This window comes from Salmo trutta, chromosome 15 (assembly GCF_901001165.1).
Source record: "Salmo trutta chromosome 15, fSalTru1.1, whole genome shotgun sequence".
Classification (NCBI taxonomy): Eukaryota; Metazoa; Chordata; class Actinopteri; order Salmoniformes; family Salmonidae; genus Salmo; species Salmo trutta.
The window spans coordinates 39,409,435-39,431,458 of record NC_042971.1 but is presented as its reverse complement, the minus strand read 5'-3'; the positions used below and the strand labels follow the sequence as shown (position 1 = coordinate 39,431,458).

The 22,024-nt window shown below is 40.0% G+C and overlaps 2 protein-coding genes across 6 annotated transcripts in view; one reads left to right on the top strand and one right to left on the bottom strand.

Annotated features, from left to right (window-relative positions):
* The window catches only part of LOC115148997 (THO complex subunit 2), a 70,778-nt gene extending 58,096 nt beyond the window's left edge, over window positions 1-12,682 (top strand). The window contains exons 34-39 of one of the 2 annotated variants that reach the window (XM_029691404.1): window positions 1,091-1,222; window positions 1,444-1,510; window positions 1,633-1,781; window positions 11,226-11,302; window positions 11,593-11,644; window positions 11,808-12,682. In XM_029691404.1, the coding sequence (XP_029547264.1) occupies window positions 1,091-1,222; window positions 1,444-1,510; window positions 1,633-1,781; window positions 11,226-11,302; window positions 11,593-11,620 (453 nt within the window). In that variant the 3' untranslated portion in view covers window positions 11,621-11,644; window positions 11,808-12,682. Of the gene's footprint in view, window positions 1-1,090; window positions 1,223-1,443; window positions 1,511-1,632; window positions 1,782-11,225; window positions 11,303-11,592; window positions 11,645-11,804 lie in introns of both variants that reach the window. The other variant, XM_029691403.1, reaches the window with a different exon arrangement.
* Window positions 12,683-14,052: 1,370 nt separating this feature from the next.
* Window positions 14,053-22,024, bottom strand: part of gria3a (glutamate receptor, ionotropic, AMPA 3a) — a 113,954-nt gene continuing 105,982 nt past the window's right edge. The window contains exons 14-16 of one of the 4 annotated variants that reach the window (XM_029691411.1): window positions 21,864-21,978; window positions 16,330-16,578; window positions 14,053-15,815 (exon numbers count right to left, since the gene is read on the bottom strand). In XM_029691411.1, the coding sequence (XP_029547271.1) occupies window positions 16,333-16,578; window positions 21,864-21,978 (361 nt within the window). In that variant the 3' untranslated portion in view covers window positions 14,053-15,815; window positions 16,330-16,332. Of the gene's footprint in view, window positions 15,816-16,329; window positions 16,579-18,000; window positions 18,133-21,863; window positions 21,979-22,024 lie in introns of those variants that run through there. The other 3 variants (XM_029691410.1, XR_003866774.1, XM_029691412.1) reach the window with 3 other exon arrangements.

Sequence of the window (22,024 nt, the reverse complement as noted above, 5' to 3'; positions counted from 1 at the left end):
GTCAGACACACCCGTTCACCCACCCGCCTCTATTCCATATTGATTTCTGATATTCCTTTAAAGCAAAACACTTGAAGTCTTTATTAAGCTCTAGGTTTTTTAGGCTTGTTTTAAGACCGTAGCCTGCCATTCCTTTTCACCACCAAAACCCCTATAAGCCCGAGTCCATATTCATTGGGTTCCTCTCAAATCAGTAGCCAATGCCATAGTTCAGTTATTCCTCTGTCTAGATGCTCTCCCTGCAGACTGAGCTAGAGATGCTGTAATGGCTACGCCAGGTGAATAATTCATACAGCAGGTACAAGGTTGGCTTGTTAAACTCTTATTGAGTTAGACAGCAGCATTGCTCTGCTGTCTGTGTCCTGTACTAGTCTGTGATATTTTGATCTCCCGCATGATATCTATGCTCTCTGGACTGAGCTACAGTCACTGGTGACTCCGTTGTTGTCGAGGAGGGAAGTGTTTGGGGTCTGAATACTGAGGATGATGGACCTTACTGCACCTCTGACCACGTGGTTAGGGATAGTCTTCAACTTTCATACTACAATCTTGGAAATGTTCCTGATGTTCTATTTTACTAGAACTTCTGCAGTGGTAAGATGCACTGTGGATCGGTGACTTACACTCAGAAAGGGACTGCTTTTGGACACATGACACGATCACTTGTTAGATCCATCAGGATCCCATTGTGTGCTTGCTTTGGCCCCAGCATTCTCTGCTCTTGAATCTCTTTTTCTTCCTATTTGTTTTTAGTCCTGTTTATTTAGCCGTTCTATATTTCTGTATGTTTCTATGTTTAATGTTTTATCTTTGAATGTTTCCTAGTGATTTTCCTGTAGGAACTAACTGTCAGAGCCACTTAGCGGGTTCATTCATATGATCAGCAGCACCTAGTACAGTTTACAGGGTGCGCCCGGGAATATGGGGTTATGTTGTCAGGTTAATGGCATGGTAATAGGCACACACTGAGAAAAACGGCTGATTTCAGCACACACATTTCAAAGTATCCTCCTGTAAGTGGACAGAATGCCACGAAACGTAAAAATAATCATTTATTTTGGTCTGTCTGTTGTAATCTAATTCCTTACAGCACCACATCAACTACAATTCGGTCGCACGGTCCAAGAGCAGAGAGAGGGAGACAGACAAGAAAGAGTCTGAGAATGCCCGGGGCCGTTCCAAAGAGAAGACCGAAGACAAAGACAGAAAGGACAGGAAGAGAGTGAGTATTTTACAGGCCATGTTGCATTGAGAGACACTGGGCTCCATGTGGAACTGAATGTTCTAAACTGATTTTATACAGGTCCCATATCTATCATCATTCGATAAGTTCTATAGCTAACAGCCAAATACTTCAGAGGAATTCTGACATTAGTTTTGCATAGATTGTCAAGACTGGTGAGATTGATTCATTGTCCTTAATTATTTCCCATCTTTTTTTAGGATCATATGACCACTGACCGTGAGATGAGCCTAGAATCCAAACGCAGAAAAGATGAAAATGGAACCAGTAAGCTATCTCCATGTACATAATAAGCAAACCTCTCTGCCTAAGAATACAGAATAAAACATACTTTTCAACATGGATATGATCAATATTCATGGTTGGTTATTCTTCTGCTTCTCTCCCAGATTCCTCCAACAAACACAGCAATAGCGCCAGTCCCTCCTCAGACTCCCCGGTCTCGGCTGACAAAGAGAAGACCAAGAGGTCAAAGTCCTCTAGCAAGGAGAAGGGAGAGTCTGCTAAACCTGAGAGAAACTCCTCCGGGGGCAAGAAGGTAGGTAGTACTGGCCCAGTCCTGGACCCTTGCAGAACACAACACAGTGAGACTCAGTCAGTTCCCTCCCTGGGAGGGGCCATAGTCTCTCCTCATAGTTTTGACCCCTTAAGGGCTGTTGTTGAGCAGTTAAAGCGGTGTCGCTGTAATGGTCTTGGCCCAGCCATGACATGACATGAATGGTGTCTTTCTGTACAGCTTGTCTGGCCCTTTTTAAATAATTAAAGGGACTGGCATGCTGCTGCAGATAAATGTTTGAATCGGCATATATCAGACCTGTCAACCTGCACTCATTTTATGTACCATGCACGCAATTTGAGGTCAAAGTACGCTGGTATGAAAAACGAACCTAAAATACAAAAAATGAAATGTTTAATTGGCACATTGTGGTTTTTAACTCCACCATCTGAAGTTGGAGCTGAGCCAATCAGAGGACTTGGGCAAGGAGGAAAAATCTTTAGCTCTCAGCTTCGGCCCGCCCCCGTAGTCATAGTACTATATTCCTCCCTCGAGCTGGATGGCAGTGCTCCACTTCGGCCATTGATACCACTGATGTGAGAGAGAAACACTTTCTTGCCTGCACATGCTGTGATCTCTGCAACGGTAGTAGGCACAAGCGCATCGACGATTAAGGAAACATGTTGCGGTAGTTCAGTGCCGTCGCTGTGTGGATGGAAACAGACATGGCAGAGAGCTGTTCCGCTAATACCTTCCTTCAAAGTTATGTTTGACCGTTAAAGATTAGTAGGCCTATGTTAATTAATCAGTTCTTTATCTGTCCTCTTCATATAGCTGTATGTCAACACTAGGCTGCTAATGGTAAGTCTGTTCACCAATGACAACAAGACATGTTGAATGAATGGTAGCCTAGTAGTCAGACCTAACTTGATGGATGAGGATAGAGATCTGAAACGAGCTCATATAGGCCTAGTTCAGTTGTATTGCATTCCAAATAGCCCACGATAAGCTACACTACTACATTGCATCCAGTAATTGAACTAAGAAGGCAGTTTACATTTTCATTAGACTAGTATCCACATAGACACCCATTAGAATAATCATCAGCCCTAAATTTATCCTAGAAAAATGTCAGGGTCATTGAGACCACCTCTAATTTAGGATCAAACAAGACTTCTCTGTTGACTACATTGTTTGATATCAGTTAAGACTATAGGTTTCAGGAAATGGCAGAGGTTTTCAAAACTTCAAAATACTTCAACTTCCGGAGGGGGAAGTTGTCTGACCCCCTCCGGACCTCCCCCCTACCCAACTTTAGGCCTACATCAGCACCTCCTTGTCAGAAAATTCTAGGTAGAATTTAACATATAATACATATTTTTAGGGATAGACCCCTTTTTTTCAATTTTCACCTAAAATGACATACCCAAGTCTAACTGCCTGTAGCTCACACCCTGAAGCAAGAATATGCATATTATTGGTACCATTTGAAAGGAAACACTTTGAAGTTTGTGAAAATGTGAATGTAGAAGAATATAACACAATAGATCTGGTAGAAGAAAATGCAAAGAAAAAAACATCAGTTTTTCTTCTACCACCATCTTTGAAATGCAACAGAAAGGTCCCAATTATAGCCATCACTCTGGTTGTAATTCCAATGGTGTCCACACGATTGCAGTAGTGTATGTGCAAAGTTTCAGACGGATAACTTGAAGTATGAGCGAATTACATGACATTTAGTGTGAAGTCACCCAGGTACATTTGGGCAAATCGTGAAGGAGACATTTGCATTCATATCACATTTTTCTGCAAGAATATTGTCAAATTTGTATACTTGGACTTTGATTTAGTATTAGTAGCCATATAAGTTTGCAAAACAACCAGTTTTCATAACTCTGAATATTCTTAGAATATTTGTCCAAAATGATGAGGCATGCTGTCGCGCAAGGTTCGTAGCTACATTTTACGACAGATACAGGGTTTCCGGATACTCCCGTAAGCCCAGCTCACTGGCTATCTAGCTAGCGTTGTTTGACCCCCTTTGGTGCTTATTTGACAAAGTTAGTCATTCAAATGAAGACCGCCCGCGTCATCGGCGTGCCATGAAGGTGTCGCTCTCTGACCAAATATGGGTTCCTATAGGATATACTACACCCCTAATGATATAGTGAAGTCTGGTTACATTCTAGGATCTCTGAGGAATACATACGAATGTGATTTGACTGGTTGAAACAACGTTTAGGGTTAGATTTTCACAGATTCCTTTCTTTGCAAATTTCATTCTTTGCAAAACGAGTGGAAATACAAAATCGATCGTGCATGCTATATGGACCTTTTTTGAATATGAAAAAGGATTGTATCTAACAAAATTACACTTCATGTTATCTCTGGGACCCTTTGGACGATAAATCAAAGCAAGATTCCAGAATGTAAGTACACATTTCACCTTCTGAGGTGAATTTATCAAACCTATCGCGGTGAAAGTGTTTTGTTAGGAGCTCTCCTCAAACAATAGCATGGCATTTTTTTGCAGTAATAGCTACTGTACATTGGACAGTGCAGTTATATTAAAAATAATTTAAGCTTTCAGCTGATATAAGACACTTATATGTACCGACACTTGTTGTTTCTCTAAAATCTGCGATCGTGACAAGGCGCTGCATGATTTACAACTGTCCCGTTGATGGGACACCTATCCCTAAGAAGGGAGGGGGAAGTTGTCTGACCCCCTCCGGACCTCCCACCTATCCAACTTTAGGGCTACATCAGCACCACCTTGTCAGAAAATTCTAGGGAGAGCCCAAATTGTACACTTAACTTCTTGCGGATTAGTGGGACGCTAGCGTTTCGAAAACTTCCGGTGAAATTGCAGAGCGCCAAATTCAAATTAAACTTTCATGAAATCACAAGTGCAATACATCAAAATAAAGCTTAACTTGTTGTTAATCCAGCCGCCGTGTCAGATTTCAAAAAGGCTTTACGGCGAAAGCAAACCATGCGATTGTCTGAGGACAGCGCCCAGCACACAAGTGCATAACAAATCATTTTCAACCAGGGAGTTGTGACACGAAAGTCAGAAATAGCGATATAATATATGCCTTACCTTTGAAGATCTTCTTCTGTTGGCACTCCAAAAGGTCCCAGTTACATTACAAATGGTCCTTTTGTTCAATAAAGTCCTTCTTTATATCCATAACTCAGTTTAGCTGGCGCGCTTCAGTCAATAATCCACTCGGTTTCCCTCCTTCAAAATGCATAGAAAATGAATCCCAAACGTTACCAATAAACTTATCTAAACAAGTCAATCAACGTTCATAATCAAACCTTAGGTACCCTAATACGCAAATAAACGATACAATTTAAGACGGAAAATCGTTATTGTCTTTACCGGAGAAAAATACCAAAGAACGCGCTCTCATTCACGCCCTTGGAAACACTACAGCCAAAATGGGAGCCACCTAGAAAACCTACAATTTCTGGCGCATTTTTCCAAAAACCAGCCTGAAACTCTTTCTAAAGACTGTTGACATCTAGTGGAAGCCCTAGGAACTGCAATCGGGCACGATTTCACCCAATTATAAAAGTGCCAGCCATTGAAATCAGTGGTAGGATGAATGTTTTTGGGGGGGATGGTTTGTCCTCAGGGTTTCGCCTGCCATTTCAGTTCTGTTATACTCACAGACATTATTTTAACAGTTTTAGAAACTTTAGAGTGTTCTATCCAAATCTACCAATTATATGCATATCCTAGCTTCTGGACCTGAGTAGCAGGCAGTTTACTTTGGGCACGCTTTTCATCCGGACGTCAAAATACCACCCCCTATCCCAAAGAAGTTAAATTCTATGTACCCATAAGTAGCCTACTGATCTTATTGAGGCAGCCGTCACTATTAGGCAAAACAATTATTTGAGCAGTGTGGGTGGCGCGTGCCGTTGCGGGGCCGGGGGTACTCATAAACATTCAAGGTTGGCTGCTCTGGTATAGAAACTATCACCTATATGTTCATACCCCTTGACTTTTTCCAGGTTTTGTTCTTACAGCCTGAATTTAAAATGGATTCAATTCAGATTTAGTGTCATTGGCCTACACACACAATACCCTATAATGTGGAATTATGTTTTTACATTTTTTTTCTTCAAATTAATTAAAATGAAAAGCTGAAATATCTTGAGTCAATAAGTACTCAATCCCTTTATGTCAAGCCTAAATAAATTCAGGAGTACAAATGTGCTTAACAAGCCACATAATAACTTTTCATGGACTCACTTTGTGTGCAATAATAGTTTTTAACATGATTTTGGAATGACACCATCTCTGTACCCCACACACACATACCTGTAATAAGGTCCCTCAGTTGAGCAGTGAATTTCAAACACAGATTCAACCACAAAGACCAGGGAGGTTTTCCAATGCCTCACAAAGGGCACCTATTGGTAGATAATATATATATTTATTTTAAATAATACATGGGATATCCCTTTGAGCATGGTGAAGTTACTAATTACACTTTGGATGGTGTATCAATGCACCTAGTCACTACAAAGATACAGATGTCCTTCCTAACTCAGTTGCCGGAGAAGAAGGAAATCGCTCAGAGATTTCACCATGAGGCCAATGGTGACTTTAAAACAGTTAGAGTTTAATGGCTGTGATTGGAGAAAACTGAGGATGGCTCAACATTGTAGTTACTCAACAATACTAATCTAAATGAAAGAGTGAAAAGGAAGGCTGTATGGAATAAAAATATTCCAGAAAATGCATCCTGTTTGCAGAAAGGCACTAAAACTACAAAAATGTGTAAAATAAATCAAAATCAAATTTTATTGGTCACATACACATATTAAGCAGATGTTATTGCAGGTGTCGCGAAATGCTTCATTAACTTTGTCCTAGATACAAAGCATTATGTTCGGGGAAATCCAACACAATACTGAGTGCCACTCATCATATTTTCAAGCAAGTGGTGGCTGCATCATATTATGGGTATGCCGATCGTTGGCAAGGCCCAATGTTCCCTCTAAGCTGCGCGCTCCCCTCAGACTGCCGCACAGATGAAATATCAGTGCTCGGAGAAAAGCACGATATTGAACTTCTCTCAACTTTCTAGAGTTTTCCCCTTTTAGTTAACACTATCAACGTTTCGCCCTGTTGTGGGAATTGTGCTCGATTCAACGCAATGCAGGACTGAGACCCTTAATCCACAGACCAGTGCACCATAACCAATCAGAGCTGCAGTAGGTCAATATGCAAATAGCCATTGTCATGTATGGCTCTGTGCCATTCACTTTGAACAGGAGAGGATGAGCGGTCGTGAGTAGATTCTTTTGAGATCAAAGCTAGAGCTGCTCGTAGCCACCTGTGCACATTTGTTCATATTCTTTGCTAGTTAGGGAGTTATTAGCCCAGTTATAGTTAATTCCTAGTCAACAATGGGGGAGTTGTTGCTTCCTAAAAGAGCACTAAATGTGTGCATTTCTAGCCATCTTTGAAAATCAGTCAGGTGAAGAGGTTTTTTGTGTTTTAAAGGGGCAGTGTTGTGTTTTGAGACTGTCTTGAATAAGCACGCTAACTAGCCAATAGGCAGAGGGTAGCATACTTTGTCTGACTCTCTGTAATAATGGTATGGGAATAATGATACATTTTATTTTGTAAGGTGGTTTCTTGCATCAAAATAATTTTCAGTCACCTCCTTTGTCTGAAGGACAAGTGGATAAACAGGTCAAGACCTGTATGTTTTTTTTCAAAAGTCCCAGACACTGGGAGACCAATTCACTTTTCAGCTGGACAATAACATAAAACACAAAGCCACAAATACAGTGGAATTGCTTACCAAGATGACATTGAATGTTCCTGAGTGACCAAGTTAGTTTTGAATTAAATCGGCTTGAAAATCTATGGCAAGACTTGAAAATGGCTGTCTAGCGATCACCAACCAACTGAAAGAGCTTGAAGAATTTTTAAAATAATCATGTGCAAATATTGTGTAATCCAGGCGTGCAGAGCTCTTAGAGACTTACCCAGAAAGACTCAAAGCTGTAATTGCTTCCAAAGGTGATTCTGATATGTATTGACTCAGTGGTGTGAATACTTATGTACAGTGCATTCAGAAAGTATTCAGACCCCTTCCCCCACATTTTGTTACGTTACGGCCTTGTTCTAAAAAGGATTAAATAAATAAAAAATCTGCATCAATCTACACACAATACCCCATAATGACAAAGCGAAAACAGGTTTTTAGAAATGTTTGAAAATAAACGAAATATAAAAAACAGATACCTTATTTACATACGTTTTCAGACTCTTTGCTATGAGACTTGAAATTGGCCTCCGGTGCTTCCTGTTTCCATTGATCATCCTTGAGATGTTTCTACGACTTGATTGGAGTCCGCCTGTGGTAAATTCAATTGATTGGACATGATTTGGAAAGGCACACACCTGTCTATATATAAGGTCCCACAGTTGACAGTGCATGTCAGAGCAAAAACCAAGCCATGAGGTCGAAGGAATTGTCCGTAGTGCTCAGAGTCAGGATTGTGTCAAAGCACAGATCTGGGGAAGGGTACCAACAAAAAGAAATCTGCAGCATTGAAGGTCCCCAAGAACTTTGTGGCCTCCATCATTCTTAAATGGAAGAAGTTTGGAACCACCAAGACTCTTCCAAGAGCTGGCCGCCCGGCCAAACTGTGCAATCGGAGGAGAGGGGCCTTGGTCAGGGAGGTGAACAAGAACCCAATGGTCACTCTTACAGAGCTCCTGAGTTCCTCTCTGTAAATGGGAGAACCTTCCAGAAGACAACCATCTCTTCAGCACTCCACCAATCAGGCCTTTATGGTAGAGTGGCCAGACGGAAGCCACTCAGTAAAAGGCACATGACAGCCCGCTTGGAGTTTGCCAAAAGGCACCTAAAGGACACTCAGATCATGAGAAACAAGATTTTCTGGTCTAATGAAACCAAGATTACTCTTTGGCCTAAATGTCACGTCTGGAGGAAATCTGGTACCATCCCTACAGTGAAGCATGGTGGTGGCAGAATCATGCTGTGGGGATGTTTTTCAGCTGCAGGCACTGGGAGATTAGTCTGGACCGAGGGAAAGATGAACGGCGCAAAGTACAGAGATCCTTGATGAAAACCTGCTCCAGAGCCCTCAGGATCTCAGACTGGGGGGAAGGTTTACCTACCAACGAGACAACGACCCTAAGCACACAGCCAAGACAACACAGGAGTGGCTTTGGGATGAGTCTCAATGTCCTTGAGTGGCCTAGCCAGAGCCTGACCTTGAACCCAATCGAGTCTCTGAAAATAGCTGTGCAGCATCACTTCCCATCCAACCTGACAGAGCTTGAGAGGATCTGCAGAGAAGAATGGGATAAACTCCCCAAATACAGGTGTGCCAAGCTTGTAGCGCCATACCCAAGAAGACTTGAGGCTGTAATCGCTGCCAAAGGTGCTTCATAAAAGTACTGAGTAAAAGGTCTGAATACTTATGTAAATGTGTTATTTTTATTTATTTTTTGTAAATTTGCAAATATTTCTAAACCTTTTTTCTTTGTCGTTATGGGGTTATTGTGTGTGGATTGAGGGGGGGGGACAATTTAATCAATTTTAGAATAAGGCTGGAACGTAACAAAATGTGGAAGAAGGTCTGAATTCCATCCGAAGGCAATGTAAATTGGATGTTTCTGTATTTCATTTTCATTAAATTTGCTAACATTTCGTCATTATGGGGTATTGTGTGTAGATGGGTAAGAATTTTGTTTTTAATCAATTTTGAATTCAGGCTTAACACAACAAAATGTGGACTAAGTCAAGTATGAATACTTTCAAGGCCCACACATTGGTGGTCCAGGTGTACAGTTGTGGCCAAAAGTTTTGAGAATGACACAAATATTGATTTCCACAAAGTCTGCTGCCTCAGTGTTTTTAGATATTTTTGTCAGATGTTACTATGGAATACTGAAGTATAATTACAAGCATTTCATAAGTGTCAAAAGCTTTTGACAATTACATGAAGTTGATGCAAAGAGTCAATATTTGCAGTGTTGACCCTTCTTTTTCAAGACCTCTGCAATCTGCCCTGGCATGCTGTCAATTAAGTTCTGGGCTTCATTCTGACTGATGGCAGCCCATTTTTGCATAATCAATGCTTGGAGTTTGTCAGAATTTGTGGGGTTTTGTTTGTCCACCCGCCTCTTGAGTATTGACCACAAGTTCTCAATGGGATTAAGGTCTGGGGAGTTTCCTGGCCATGGACCCAAAATATCAATGTTTTGTTCCCCGAGCCACTTAGTTATCACTTTCGCCTTATGGCAAGGTGCTCCATCATGCTGGAAAAGGCATTGTTCGTCACCAAACGGTTCCTGGATGGTTGGGAGAAGTTGCTCTCGGAGGATGTGTTGGTACCATTCTTTATTCATGGCTGTGTTCTTAGGCAAAATTGTGAGTGAGCCCACTCCCTTGGCTGAGAAGCAACCCACACATGAATGGTCTCAGGATGCTTTACTGTTGGCATGACACAGGACTGATGGTAGCGCTCTCCTTGTCATCTCCGGACAAGCTTTTTTCTGTATTCCCCAAAAAATTGGAAAGGGGATTCATCAGAGAAAATGACTTTACCCCAGTCCTCAGCAGTCCAACCCCTGAACCTTTTGCAGAATATCAGTCTGTCCCTGATGTTTTTCCTGGAGAGAAGTGGCTTCTTTGCTGCCCTTCTTGACACCAGGCCATCCTCCAAAAGTCTTTGCCTCACTGTGCGTGCAGATGCACTCACACCTGCCTGCTGCCATTCCTGAGCAAGCTCTGTACTGGTGGTGCCCCGATCCCACAGCTGAATCAACTTTGGGAGACGATCCTGGCGCTTGCTGGACTTTCTTGGGCGCCCTGAAGCCTTCTTCACAACAATTGAACCGCTCTCCTTGAAGTTCTTGATGATCCGATAAATGGTTGATTTAGGTGCAATCTTACTGGCAGCAATATCCTTGCCTGTGAATCCTTTTTTGTGCAAAGCAATGATGACGGCACGTGTTTCCTTGCAGGTAACCATGATTGACAGAGGAAGAACAATGATTCCAAGCACCACCCTCCTTTTGAAGCTTCTAGTCTGTTATTCGAACTCAATCAGCATGACAGAGTGTTCTCCAGCCTTGTCCTCGTCAACACTCACACCTGTGTTAACGAGAGAATCACTGACATGATGTCAGCTGGTCCTTTTGTGGCAGGGCTGAAATGCAGTGGAAATGTATTTTGGGGATTCAGTTCATTTGCATGGCAAAGAGTGACTTTACAATTAATTGCAATTCATCTGATCACTCTTCATAACATTCTGGAGTATATGCAAATTGCCATCATACAAACTGAGGCAGCGGACTTTGAAAATTAATATTTGTCATTCTCAAAACTTTTGGCCACGACTGTACTATGTACCACTGGTGGGCAGTAGTGATGTTTTGATTGACGTGTGTGTGTGTGTTTCCTGTGTTTGTTGAAGGAGTCTAGGCACGACAAAGACAAATCTGACAAGAAGGAGAAGAGGGACAGCAGTGGTGGAAAGGATGAGAAAAAACAATATCCTTAAAAGTTCTGGGTAACACTTCAGAACTGAAATTATGGAATTAACTAACTTCTGGAGACCTAGTATTTGGTGTAATTATAATTGTATTACCTTGAGTACTGTATATATTTTAATTTTATTATTCAAGGCAACAGCCAAATCAAAATATTGCGTCTTGATAGAAACATCTGTGTCATGTTTATTATCTAGCTACCTTGTGGTAGATTTTCTATTGATCGTTGTCGTGTGTATCTAACAAATTGCAATATTTTTACTGTTTGAAGTTTTTCCTTAATGGTGGTACTCATAAGTCTTCTGACAAGCACAGATAATGTGTTATAGTCCAGTCAGTGAAGGTAAGTAGTAATGGAATACTATATAAGAAGTTATTTTACATTGTCCCAATTTAATAATACGCTTGACTTTCAAGTGTTTGTATGATTTGGTCTTTGTCTAAAGCATGTCTTCATTCTTCCACTCCTTCCTCACCCTCCCCTCCCAATCTGTGGGCTGCAGCAGACCTGGAGAAGCCGTGCTTTCCCCTAGATGGAGAGACAGACAGTTACCCTCCCTCCCTTCTGTACCATGCTGTTAGCTAGTGCTCCGTTTTCTCTGCCTTGTGCAATCTGAGATGAGGCCGCATCTGAAATTTTACTCTCATTTCTGCCTGTTTCTGTTGTAACTGTTTGCAAGTGATGTTAGTTTTAGTGTTTGAAACTTGCAGATCTCTTTATTTTTTTATTTCAATTTATTTCAGTAACCAACTGAAAGTGAGTTTTTTATTTTTTACTTTTGAATATTGGCACAATGTGCTATTCAAATCACGAAATGTTATTCTACTCAGAAATTAAACTGGTAACTGTATGAAATGCTCTCGAAAGCATCAGGTCATACAGTCGATAATCACAAATGCCTGATGAAAAAAATTGACCTGTTTCATGTTGTCAGGCTCCTCCCCTCTTTCTTGTTTTATTGGCATTAATAGACACGCTCCATATTTGCATTTACCTCATTTAGTTACATGTCTATTTTATTTATCCTCCTTTTAATCCAGGCAAGTCTTTAGGCATGTATTGAGTGAAATGATACAAATGACCAGTTTGTATATTATGTGTACAATAATAAAGGTAACATGTAAGTCATATCTGTTATGTTTATTTTTCGATGTCCCCTTGCTATGTCCATTATGCGATTGTGTGTTATCAGGTTTTTAAATCATTTGTAAAATGACAGTTCCTCCTTGAAGCAAATAAAAAAAAAAAAAATGTAAAAATTTAGAAAGCTTTGTACTCCAAATACAAATGTTTCAGAAACAACCTTTTTTGGAGTTTTTATCTGCTGTACTCGACAAGTGTATGCTTTTTTTAACTAATAAATGATAGTTTTCCTAGTGAGCCATTCGTGTTCGGTGTCCACTTATTTGAACTTTTAGGTTTATTTACCATCCCACATCACTTCGTTGTTACAGTTAAGCTGAAGTAACACAGACCGCTCAGTAGGTCAGGCAAGAAGTTATTAGAAAGTTTCAAGTTCCCACACAATGGGTACACAGAGAACGCTCTAAACCATTTCCTGATGTGAAACTTTGCACAGAGACATGTCCAGTGTTCAGCAATGCTATAAAGCCTTATAGGAAAAGCTATTGCAGTTTATTTTCTGATATGTACAGAAACCCTTAAGAAAAAAGATTGCAGTCAGAGTGCAGTATAACTTCAGTACACTGCAGTTATTCTGCAATTGCTGTGTCCAAAATACCACAGTTGACTACAGTTACTGCACTTTTACTGCAGTTTCAAAACTGCAATCTTTTTTTTGTAAGGGAAGCTCTTAAATACATTAGAAATTTATAGTCTAGTGTTCGCCTATCAGATTTTCCACCAATGCTCCTTATCGGATATATCACTTCACTCTGTAAACTGGCCATATCTGTATACCTGTTGCAAGACCCGTTGCTTGATGCTTATTTATAAAACCCTCTTAGGCCTCACGCCCCCATCTTAGTGACCTACAGCAACCCTCATCCTCCATATACTGTACCACACCCGTTCTACCTTATTGCCCTTTGTGCTGTTATCTGTGCCTAAATGTTTGTACCATGTTTGTGCTGCTACCGTGTTTCATGTTGTGTTGCTACCATTCTGTGTTTTAGGTCTCTCTTTATGTAGTGTTGTCTCTCTCTCGTCATGTGTGTTTTGTCCCCGCAGGAGGCCTTTTCCCTCTTGGTAGGCCGTCATTGTTTGTAAATTAGAATTTGTTCTTAATTGACTTGCCTAGTTAAAGGTTAAATCAAATAGTGTTCAGACTAGGCTCCTAGTCTTGTTATTTTACAGTTGAGAGCATTCTCCTGTTCCTCTCTGCCTCAGTGTTTTAGGTTGGTCGTAAATCACGAGTTCCCTGGCTTTACATCATTTATCACACAAAATCCCCAGACCAAGTCCTGTCCAGTCTGGCAATCCTGCTAGTTTATACATGTACATTGGAAATAACCCTCTCTCATACCCTCTTTGTAATATAGTACATTGTCATGAAAAAATTGCTTGCATATACCATTCAACTGTAATGGCATTCTACTCCAGGGCAAGCCTTATGGATTGTCCATATTGCTTGCAGGATGAACTGTCGGCTGGATAAATGTTAATATTTCCTGGTTTCTTCCTGTCTATTACATGGTGCAGTATGATCACTGGAGATATGTGGATGATAAAATGTATTGTCCCTGTATGAGAGAATAACATTCAATAGCTTAACCAATAATATTACAAAATAACATTTTTAAATCCACTTTTATTTACAAAATGTAATAAAATTCTTTGTACAGGACCTCACAAGGTTCAGTATGTCCACACATGCAGTTCTTGTTATCACTATGCAGCTTGGCAATTTCCTCATTGCTGAGGTGCAATTACAAATAAAATAACTAAAAGGATCAAATTCGTTCTAAAGTTGAGATTGTTTGCTAACTTCCTAGGGTCTGCTTTAGGTTGCAGTTTGGTAAAGTGATCACCAATTTCACATGCATTCTATTTGTAAAAAAAAAGGATAAGAGAAGCCTTCATTAATAAAATCAATGTTTCTTAACATTTATGCTTCTCCATGGTTAATAAAGAATGATCTTATTCATCATCATCCGTTTTCTGCTTGGCATGTCTTCAAAGTGTAGGCTAGTGGATCACAGTTTTTGTAGAAACATAAAAACACAGAAATACTCTAGTTGTATTCTTCTGATAGTTATTTTTCTCAGAAACATAAAACAGAAATACTCTAATACTCTGATCTCTCTCCACTCTCATTGGGTTAATTACTGAATAATGATCAATCTAAACAAAACACAGGTACAAAGAAATTAATGGCAATTACAACTAGATATAGTGTGCTATTATTTACCAAACATGTTAAGATAGAGATTTAACTCCATTAGTATGGATTGCATTGCAATTAGACTTACAATTTAATAACCTTTTTTGTGAAAGAAATGTAGCCGATTTTGATTAAGATGAGTAATCAAACCTTTTATATGTTGTAAATTGGGGTGTACTGTTTATAACACAAAACCTATTATGCTCAGTAGGCCTATACTGTAAATATGCAAGTGTTCTCTACAACTGTTAATACTCTGTTCAATCAAAAACCTCAATCACAACATGGCCCCATATGGCTTTTAAAAACTGATCATGTCTTCATAAAAACTGTTTTCAATTTAACATTTTTGTTTGGCAGTAGTGACAAGTGTGGCCATTGCCCAAATTAAATATTGCATTTCTTTTTAACCAGTCATGTTGTGCTGCTACCATGGTGATAAAATGTCAGCTTGTCCATCAGGCTCTAAGAAAATGGACAGCACTTAAGACATTTTAAATAACCAATGATTTCAAATTATTCATATTTTTTAAATAAAAGATTAGGGTACAACATTGTCCTTTTCTATTGATCCTACCCTATTAATTGAAGTTTGTCTTAGATTATTATATGACATTGAAAATCATTTTATAGTAAAATAGGCAGATGACTCTAGTACGTTCAATAAAACACAACATTTTTTCAATAAACATTTTACCACTAAAATACACCTGTAAAGGCTTGAAATTACTTAAAATGTTCTCTGGGATGAGTTTCTTAATGGCAAGTAATGGCTTTTTTTCTTCAAAATAATTTAACTAAAACTTTCCCCACTTATAGATTACAACAGTATCAATGTTTTCTTTCTTTCCTACCCTATATTCTTTTGCGATTCTTGTATTTTCAAGTGAACCAAAATGGAGTTGCATTGCTGTGATGCTGAATGCTCCGTAAGGCACTAAGAGAGGCAAGTCCCATATTTCAAGAAGCACAAGTCCTATTGCATCACCGTCGTCAATAATCGTGCCAGGCTTGGCAACACAGGATGGGCATTTGTTGACTGTGGGTTTGGGTCCAAGCTGATGACCAAGTCTGCCGCCTCGCCTCCAGGGTGCCAGCCAGTGGGTTGTGTTCCTACAGAGTGACTGTCCCTTCCTCCAGACACACCAGCGGAAGGGACAGACTTCAGATCTGTAAAACCGGAATCGGATTTCAACAGAATTTTTTGTTGATACCATCAAATTGTATATTTTTCAGTAATAGGCAAACTTACATAAAACATATAAACCATTCAGGGCCCTTGAAGGCTAGATTTCAACAGCATTCAAAATCAGTGTTTGTAGCCTATTCTTGAAAAATATTCTAGAACATAGAATACATGCATTGCTTATGTTGAAAACATTATCAGCTTATCATAACATTGTGTTGCAATGGCATTCAGTAACAGAGTGACATCAATTCTGAGAGACACTTAGTGCCCAAGACAGGGTTCTCCAACCCTGTTCCTGGAGAGCTACCCTCCTGTAGGTTTTCACTCCAACCCTAGTTATAAGCAACCTTATTCAGTTTATCAACCAGCTAATTATTAGAATCAGGTGCACTAGATTAGGGTTGGAGCAAAAACCTACAAGACGGTATCTCTCCAGGAACAGGGTTGAAGAGCCCTGGCCCAAGACAACTGGGACAAAATGTGGGAGAGACATACCCCCTAGATTTTAACACTCTCTGTTCCATAGACATTATAGCCTTCTCGGTACGTGGCAAAATTCTGGGTGTTTGCCGGAGGAGCTGGTTTAAAGTTTTGGGCATTCTTAGCCAGATTCAGTCGTTTGGTTTCAGCCCGTGACTTATAACAGAACTCTATCAAAGCCACGGTCATAGCCAGCCCTAGCCCTCCAACCAGAATATAGAAGACTCCTGCCACATTGCTCAAGCTTAGAGCGCTTGTCTTGTCCTGGGGAAGGTAAAGAACAATGTTAAGAATTTTTTTTAGACATTTTGGTTGTGACCTGATCAAACAAGAAAGGCAAAATCTCCCGAAGTCAAATCCAGCTCTAATGAAGATGACACCCCCACTATTAGTGATCTAATGGATTACCCCAACAACTCTGTATGGTTCTATCAACTGTGTAGGCAGTGAATCCCATGGAGACATATGCCTACGTGGGGTAGTATTGAAGTAAACTACAGAGGTTGACCTGCTGAATGACTTCCCTACAACAGTGGGAAGCTGGGAGCAGCTTGGGACTGTCTGGTAGGTTAGTCAATCCTCAACAATAGCAGGAGAGGTGGGTCAATTCTGCAGGGAGTTAATAACATAGCTAGATTGGTGAATGTCGAGAAAAAGGTTCCTTATACCCTACTCTGTGGCTCGTTTACGAGGCCACCCTAAAGGAAGGTGGTCAATGTCGTACAGGTCAAAAAACTCTTAATTGGCCCTGACTTCACTGTGATATTGTAGTTCTTCAATAATAATCTGACTGCATCGCACAATTTCAATCAAAGTGGCAAGCTGTTAGAACTGTGAATTGAACCATTTTGCTGCTATTAAGATCCAAACTTAGATATTGAAATTAATTTATAAGAGTTTTACCATTTGCATTTTAACCCTATAAGTGTGTCCTTTAAATTGTGCTTCATATAGACTGTCATAGGAGAGCCCTGACATTGTCTACAGGGCCTGTGTGTCCTGTCCTCTGACTATCTCAGAGGGTTAAATAACTGGTTTATATTAGATCCTTTAACTTCATGAAGTGTGCAAACAAAATCTCCTTATTGTGACATTCTACAGTTCAAACATGACCTTCAGATTCCACATGATCACTGTATGACCAGGTGGAGTTTGAAAGTTAGTTTGGAGTTTGTCAGAGTAAAGAAGCTTGTTTAGTAAGTCACACTGTATAATGTTAATAGATTCAATATACTCAATTAGCACGCAAATAAGTAAGGACACTAATAAACAATATTTCAATAAAAGTTTGGTCAACAAAACAGTAGCATAATGGTTACAATTCAATGGTTGTCATTTGTCTATGGTAAGTATGAATACAAATGTAATTTTACATTTTCCAAGGCATGCTGCACCTTTTCAACTATCATTACATATGTCTAAGCTGTGTAATGAGATCTTAGGAATAATTATTATTATAACAGTAATGTAATGTAAACATTAATAATGTGGATGCGGATGTGTAAGACAAACTATGCCATGAATATTGTTTGGAATGTTTTCACTGTGTTGCAGATATGTCATTCTAGGAAAACAAAAAAATGAAAGAAAAAATATTCTATACATATATATTTTTTAAATGTATGGTATTTAGGTATTTGCATATGAACAGTTAAGTCAAAATGCAATTTGCAATCAGTACAAAAAGACCTGCAGCGACTGACCTTACTTCCAGAGTCCTTGGTTCCACATTCACCCTTATCGTACCACCATTTGTTTTTCAGCTTGTCTAAGATGCCTTGTTCACTGAGTTTCAATACTGCAAGGTTTACAGGAGTTCTTCACGTGGGAAATAACATAAATAACATTATATTATGTTATTTTATGTTATTCAAGCTTTAAACTACTTCATACTTTACAAAGCGATAGAGCAGGGTCCTGGCCAAGACAACACAGAGAGCAGGCAAAACTAACTGTTACCTTTCATACACCAGGTCTAACCCCTACCGTACCAGACCCTACCTGTATCGCTTTGAGTAATCGGCACACACTGTTCAAAAAAGTACTTACGATTGGGACTAGCAGAATAGCAACTGTAATATAGCTCTATATGTACATAAGAGGTGCAATTGTTATTGGGCACATGTAGCTTTTTGATCAAGGGTTTAGCAAGGTGGATCTAACAGGAACCCTTTCCTGACTAACAGACAAACAAAAACTAGCAGCCCATTTTGGTTCTAGCTGAGGGTAGCCAACGCCTCACAAAATACAGCCCTTCACTGCACATGCATCCACAGAGCCACCTATAAATCCAACTTGCATAGGCCTATACTGTGCAATTAACATCAATCCAATGGAACATTGGGACATACAAGAGAGCGGTAGATCTAAATTGGAGTAATATGGAATTGTGGCCAATCTGGTTTGCTATCCTATCAATATATACCAACATGTTGATTCTATGAAGCTCTGTGGCTGCATGATTAGTGTATATAGCTACTTTTTTAACTTCTAATTGCAATGAGATCAATAAAATATACAGGTAAATTTGACTGAATAAGACTAAGGAATGTAAAAGCTAAACAGTTTCTAATGAGTCCTGAAGTAGGGCGTTATGTTTGTAAGACATTATGCTATCTACATGACTGCTCGATTTCTGTGTTTACTTTCTTCCTGAAAAATGATCAGGGTTTGTAATTTAACTTCATTAAATATATTGTATTCACCACTGTAGTCTGCTTCATGCATAATAGCATAATATTTACATAAAAGAGGAGTGTAGAGAATGTGAGGTTATTTGATCTTATCTGGCTATATGGCTTATTTTCACAGCAATCTAGACAACATACTTCAACATTTATGGTTCACAGTAAGTCTCAGAAAATAACTATGTAAATAAGAATGAGTTTAGTAACAGCAGCTTTGCACAATTAGTACTGTCTCCTGCTCATACTGAGCTGTTGCTATGGACATGGTAAGTCACATCGGGCAAGGTTCCAGTACTGATATCAGTATGGAGAGTAGCGGCTAAACAATGGGCAGAATGGGCACAACAACAGGACAAACTGGGTGTACTGACATCTGTTTCCCTACTAAGTAGAAGAATCCCTGGCAATGGCTTGGCTATTTGGTTTGGAAGAGTACCATCCCCTTTTATTTTAGACTATAGTAATGACAGACTAAATAAATAACAGCGCTATAACAGTGCCATAACATAACAGTGTTATAATGCATGATGTAGTCATGGGGACAAAGCAAAAAAAACAAAAAAAAACAGGTGATCATTTAGTTCCCTCTTGCGTGACCCATATCCAGAGCTGGCGGAGTGTCCTATGAGGGCATGCAAACACATGAAGTGACTCACAATAGCCATGACCCAGCAACCTAGAGGTCAGTGGACTGAGAGCGCTGACAGGCTAACAGCGAGATCGAGGACAGTACTCTCCTAGCTAACGTGTCACAGAGGGTCTGTCTGTCTGTCCAGTAGCGGCTGACATGATCATGACACATGCTGATGTACGCGCTGTACTGAGCATGCCTGGCAGGTGGCTATCACCTTGTGACTGTGATTGCTGCTAGCTGCTAGGTAAACATGCTTTGCTACGTCCCGTCTTGATCCAGTCCAACAACGAGGAGGAGCAATATAAAAAAGCAATGTTCAGTTCTTTTTTGAGAGTATAAAATCAGTGTCTGTGGTGGGGGATGTCTAATGACTATTTCACTGTTACCATCAAGTAGGATTCAGGTGTCAAATGAATACATATGTTGAGGTGACAAAACAAAAACTGGAAAACAATACAAACAGAACTCTCAAAACATACAAAAAGACAAAACTATAAAATCAACCCACACAGTATTTGACAGTTCATTCAAAATATCAAATACAACTTTAAAACAAAAGATGCACAACTGAGAAAACATGACACACAGAAGAAACACGATTTACTCACGTCTTTACACCATCCAATTCTCGTACATCCAAATATCTATCAGAAATAGTTACTCATTACAGTTCTTAACCTGCTGTATGAACTTTCCTTTTTGAGTACATGTCTGTGATAAGCATGTAGTCTACTTTCATATTTGAGACAATTTCCCTAGGTATATATGGTATATTTACAGTGTAATTTGCCAATGTCAGATCTAGTTTGTGTCTATAAAATATTGGGTTTTCCTCTGCCAGTGGTTATTACATACAATATATTTGAAGCACATTGTTAAAGTACCAACACATGCATTTTTAAGAATAAAAGAATAAACAAGAAATGTGGCAGTCAGGTGCAATATCATAACATAGCTACCCTCTCTACCAAGGATTCAGGGCAGATTGCTTGCAGGACGAGGCAGCTGCTTTGTGTTGCTCTGCTATAGTATTCATGTCCCGCTTACACTCAGGAATGAATGACTAGAGTCAACAACATCAAAGTCAGTCTGCCTGTTCTTCTACAATGTGCCAAGTGTACAGTGGTCAAGATGCAAGCAGAAGAGTAGAGACAGAGACGGATCCACAGTCGGGCTGTCGCTGTGCCCTCGTGTTCTGAAACACAAGATCAGGTCATATTTTCCACCCTCTTGCAGCGTTTCATTTGTCGGGATGGGGCCGGCCATGGGAAGACTGACTGGTCTTGGAAACTAAGACCAACCAAAGGAATCTGTCAGGGTCACAAGCTAAGACTGGTTTTCAGCGATGTTATTGGTATCAGACAGAAGTTTGGATCATTTGGTGTCACTGTCATTAGAATTCTCACGTTTGCCTGCAATGCTTAGTCCCCTCAAGACTACGCTGTTCGCCTCGCCTGCCCTAGCACCCAAGGTTGAGGCCGTTTGGAGAGTGCTACAGTACACCTCAGTGCTACAGTACACCTCAGTGCTACAGTACACCTCAGTGCTACAGTACACCTCAGTGCTAGGGTTCATGGCCACTGCCATGTTATTCTCTTAATCAATACTTCATTCGGCATCAATTGCAACAAATTATTAATCCACTGTCAGTTAAATAAGTGATGAAATGTGTTGTTCTCTTCAAATAGAAGCCCCCTGAAGTACATTTTAGTGAAACAGAGCATTATAATTCCACCATGTTTGTCCTGTGGATATAAAAAGCAGAGGAAATGTACATTCTGCCATTCTGTATGTTTTGCCTTTGACAACCACAGGGCAAAGCACTAAACTAAAAAGCCTCTGGAGAAACTTAGGAAATATCTCCCTGCTGCAGAGCAAAACACCAACTCCCCAAAGGTCACCACACCGTATGGCTTCTTACCAGAGTGGTGCTACTCTTCAACCATCAGGAATAATAATTAGCTTCAACACTTCTTTACCTGCAGTTAAAAAATAGCTATTTTTTTATCAGAAATATCTAAATTGTTACTGGTCTTTTTCCTCCATTAGCCAAGTAAAGGGTTCCCAGTTTGATCTCAGTTGCACAATAAAATAGAAAAAGCCACACGGTTTTCTGTTACAGGGCCATAGTGGACTGTGGTTGGGGCCTATAGGTTACAGTAGTGATATAACAGGCTTGCCGATTACTCTACTCTACGATACCCGATATTGGTGACATTGAGGCTGACCTTGGAGTCACCTCCCCCGCTGCCGCACTCTCCCTTGTCGTACCACCATTTGTTTTTCAATTTGTCCAAGAGGCCTTGCTCATTCAGTTTTAACACTGCCAGGTTAACAGCATTTCTTGAAACGATAAAACATGACTTGTAAGAAAACGAACAGGTCCGTG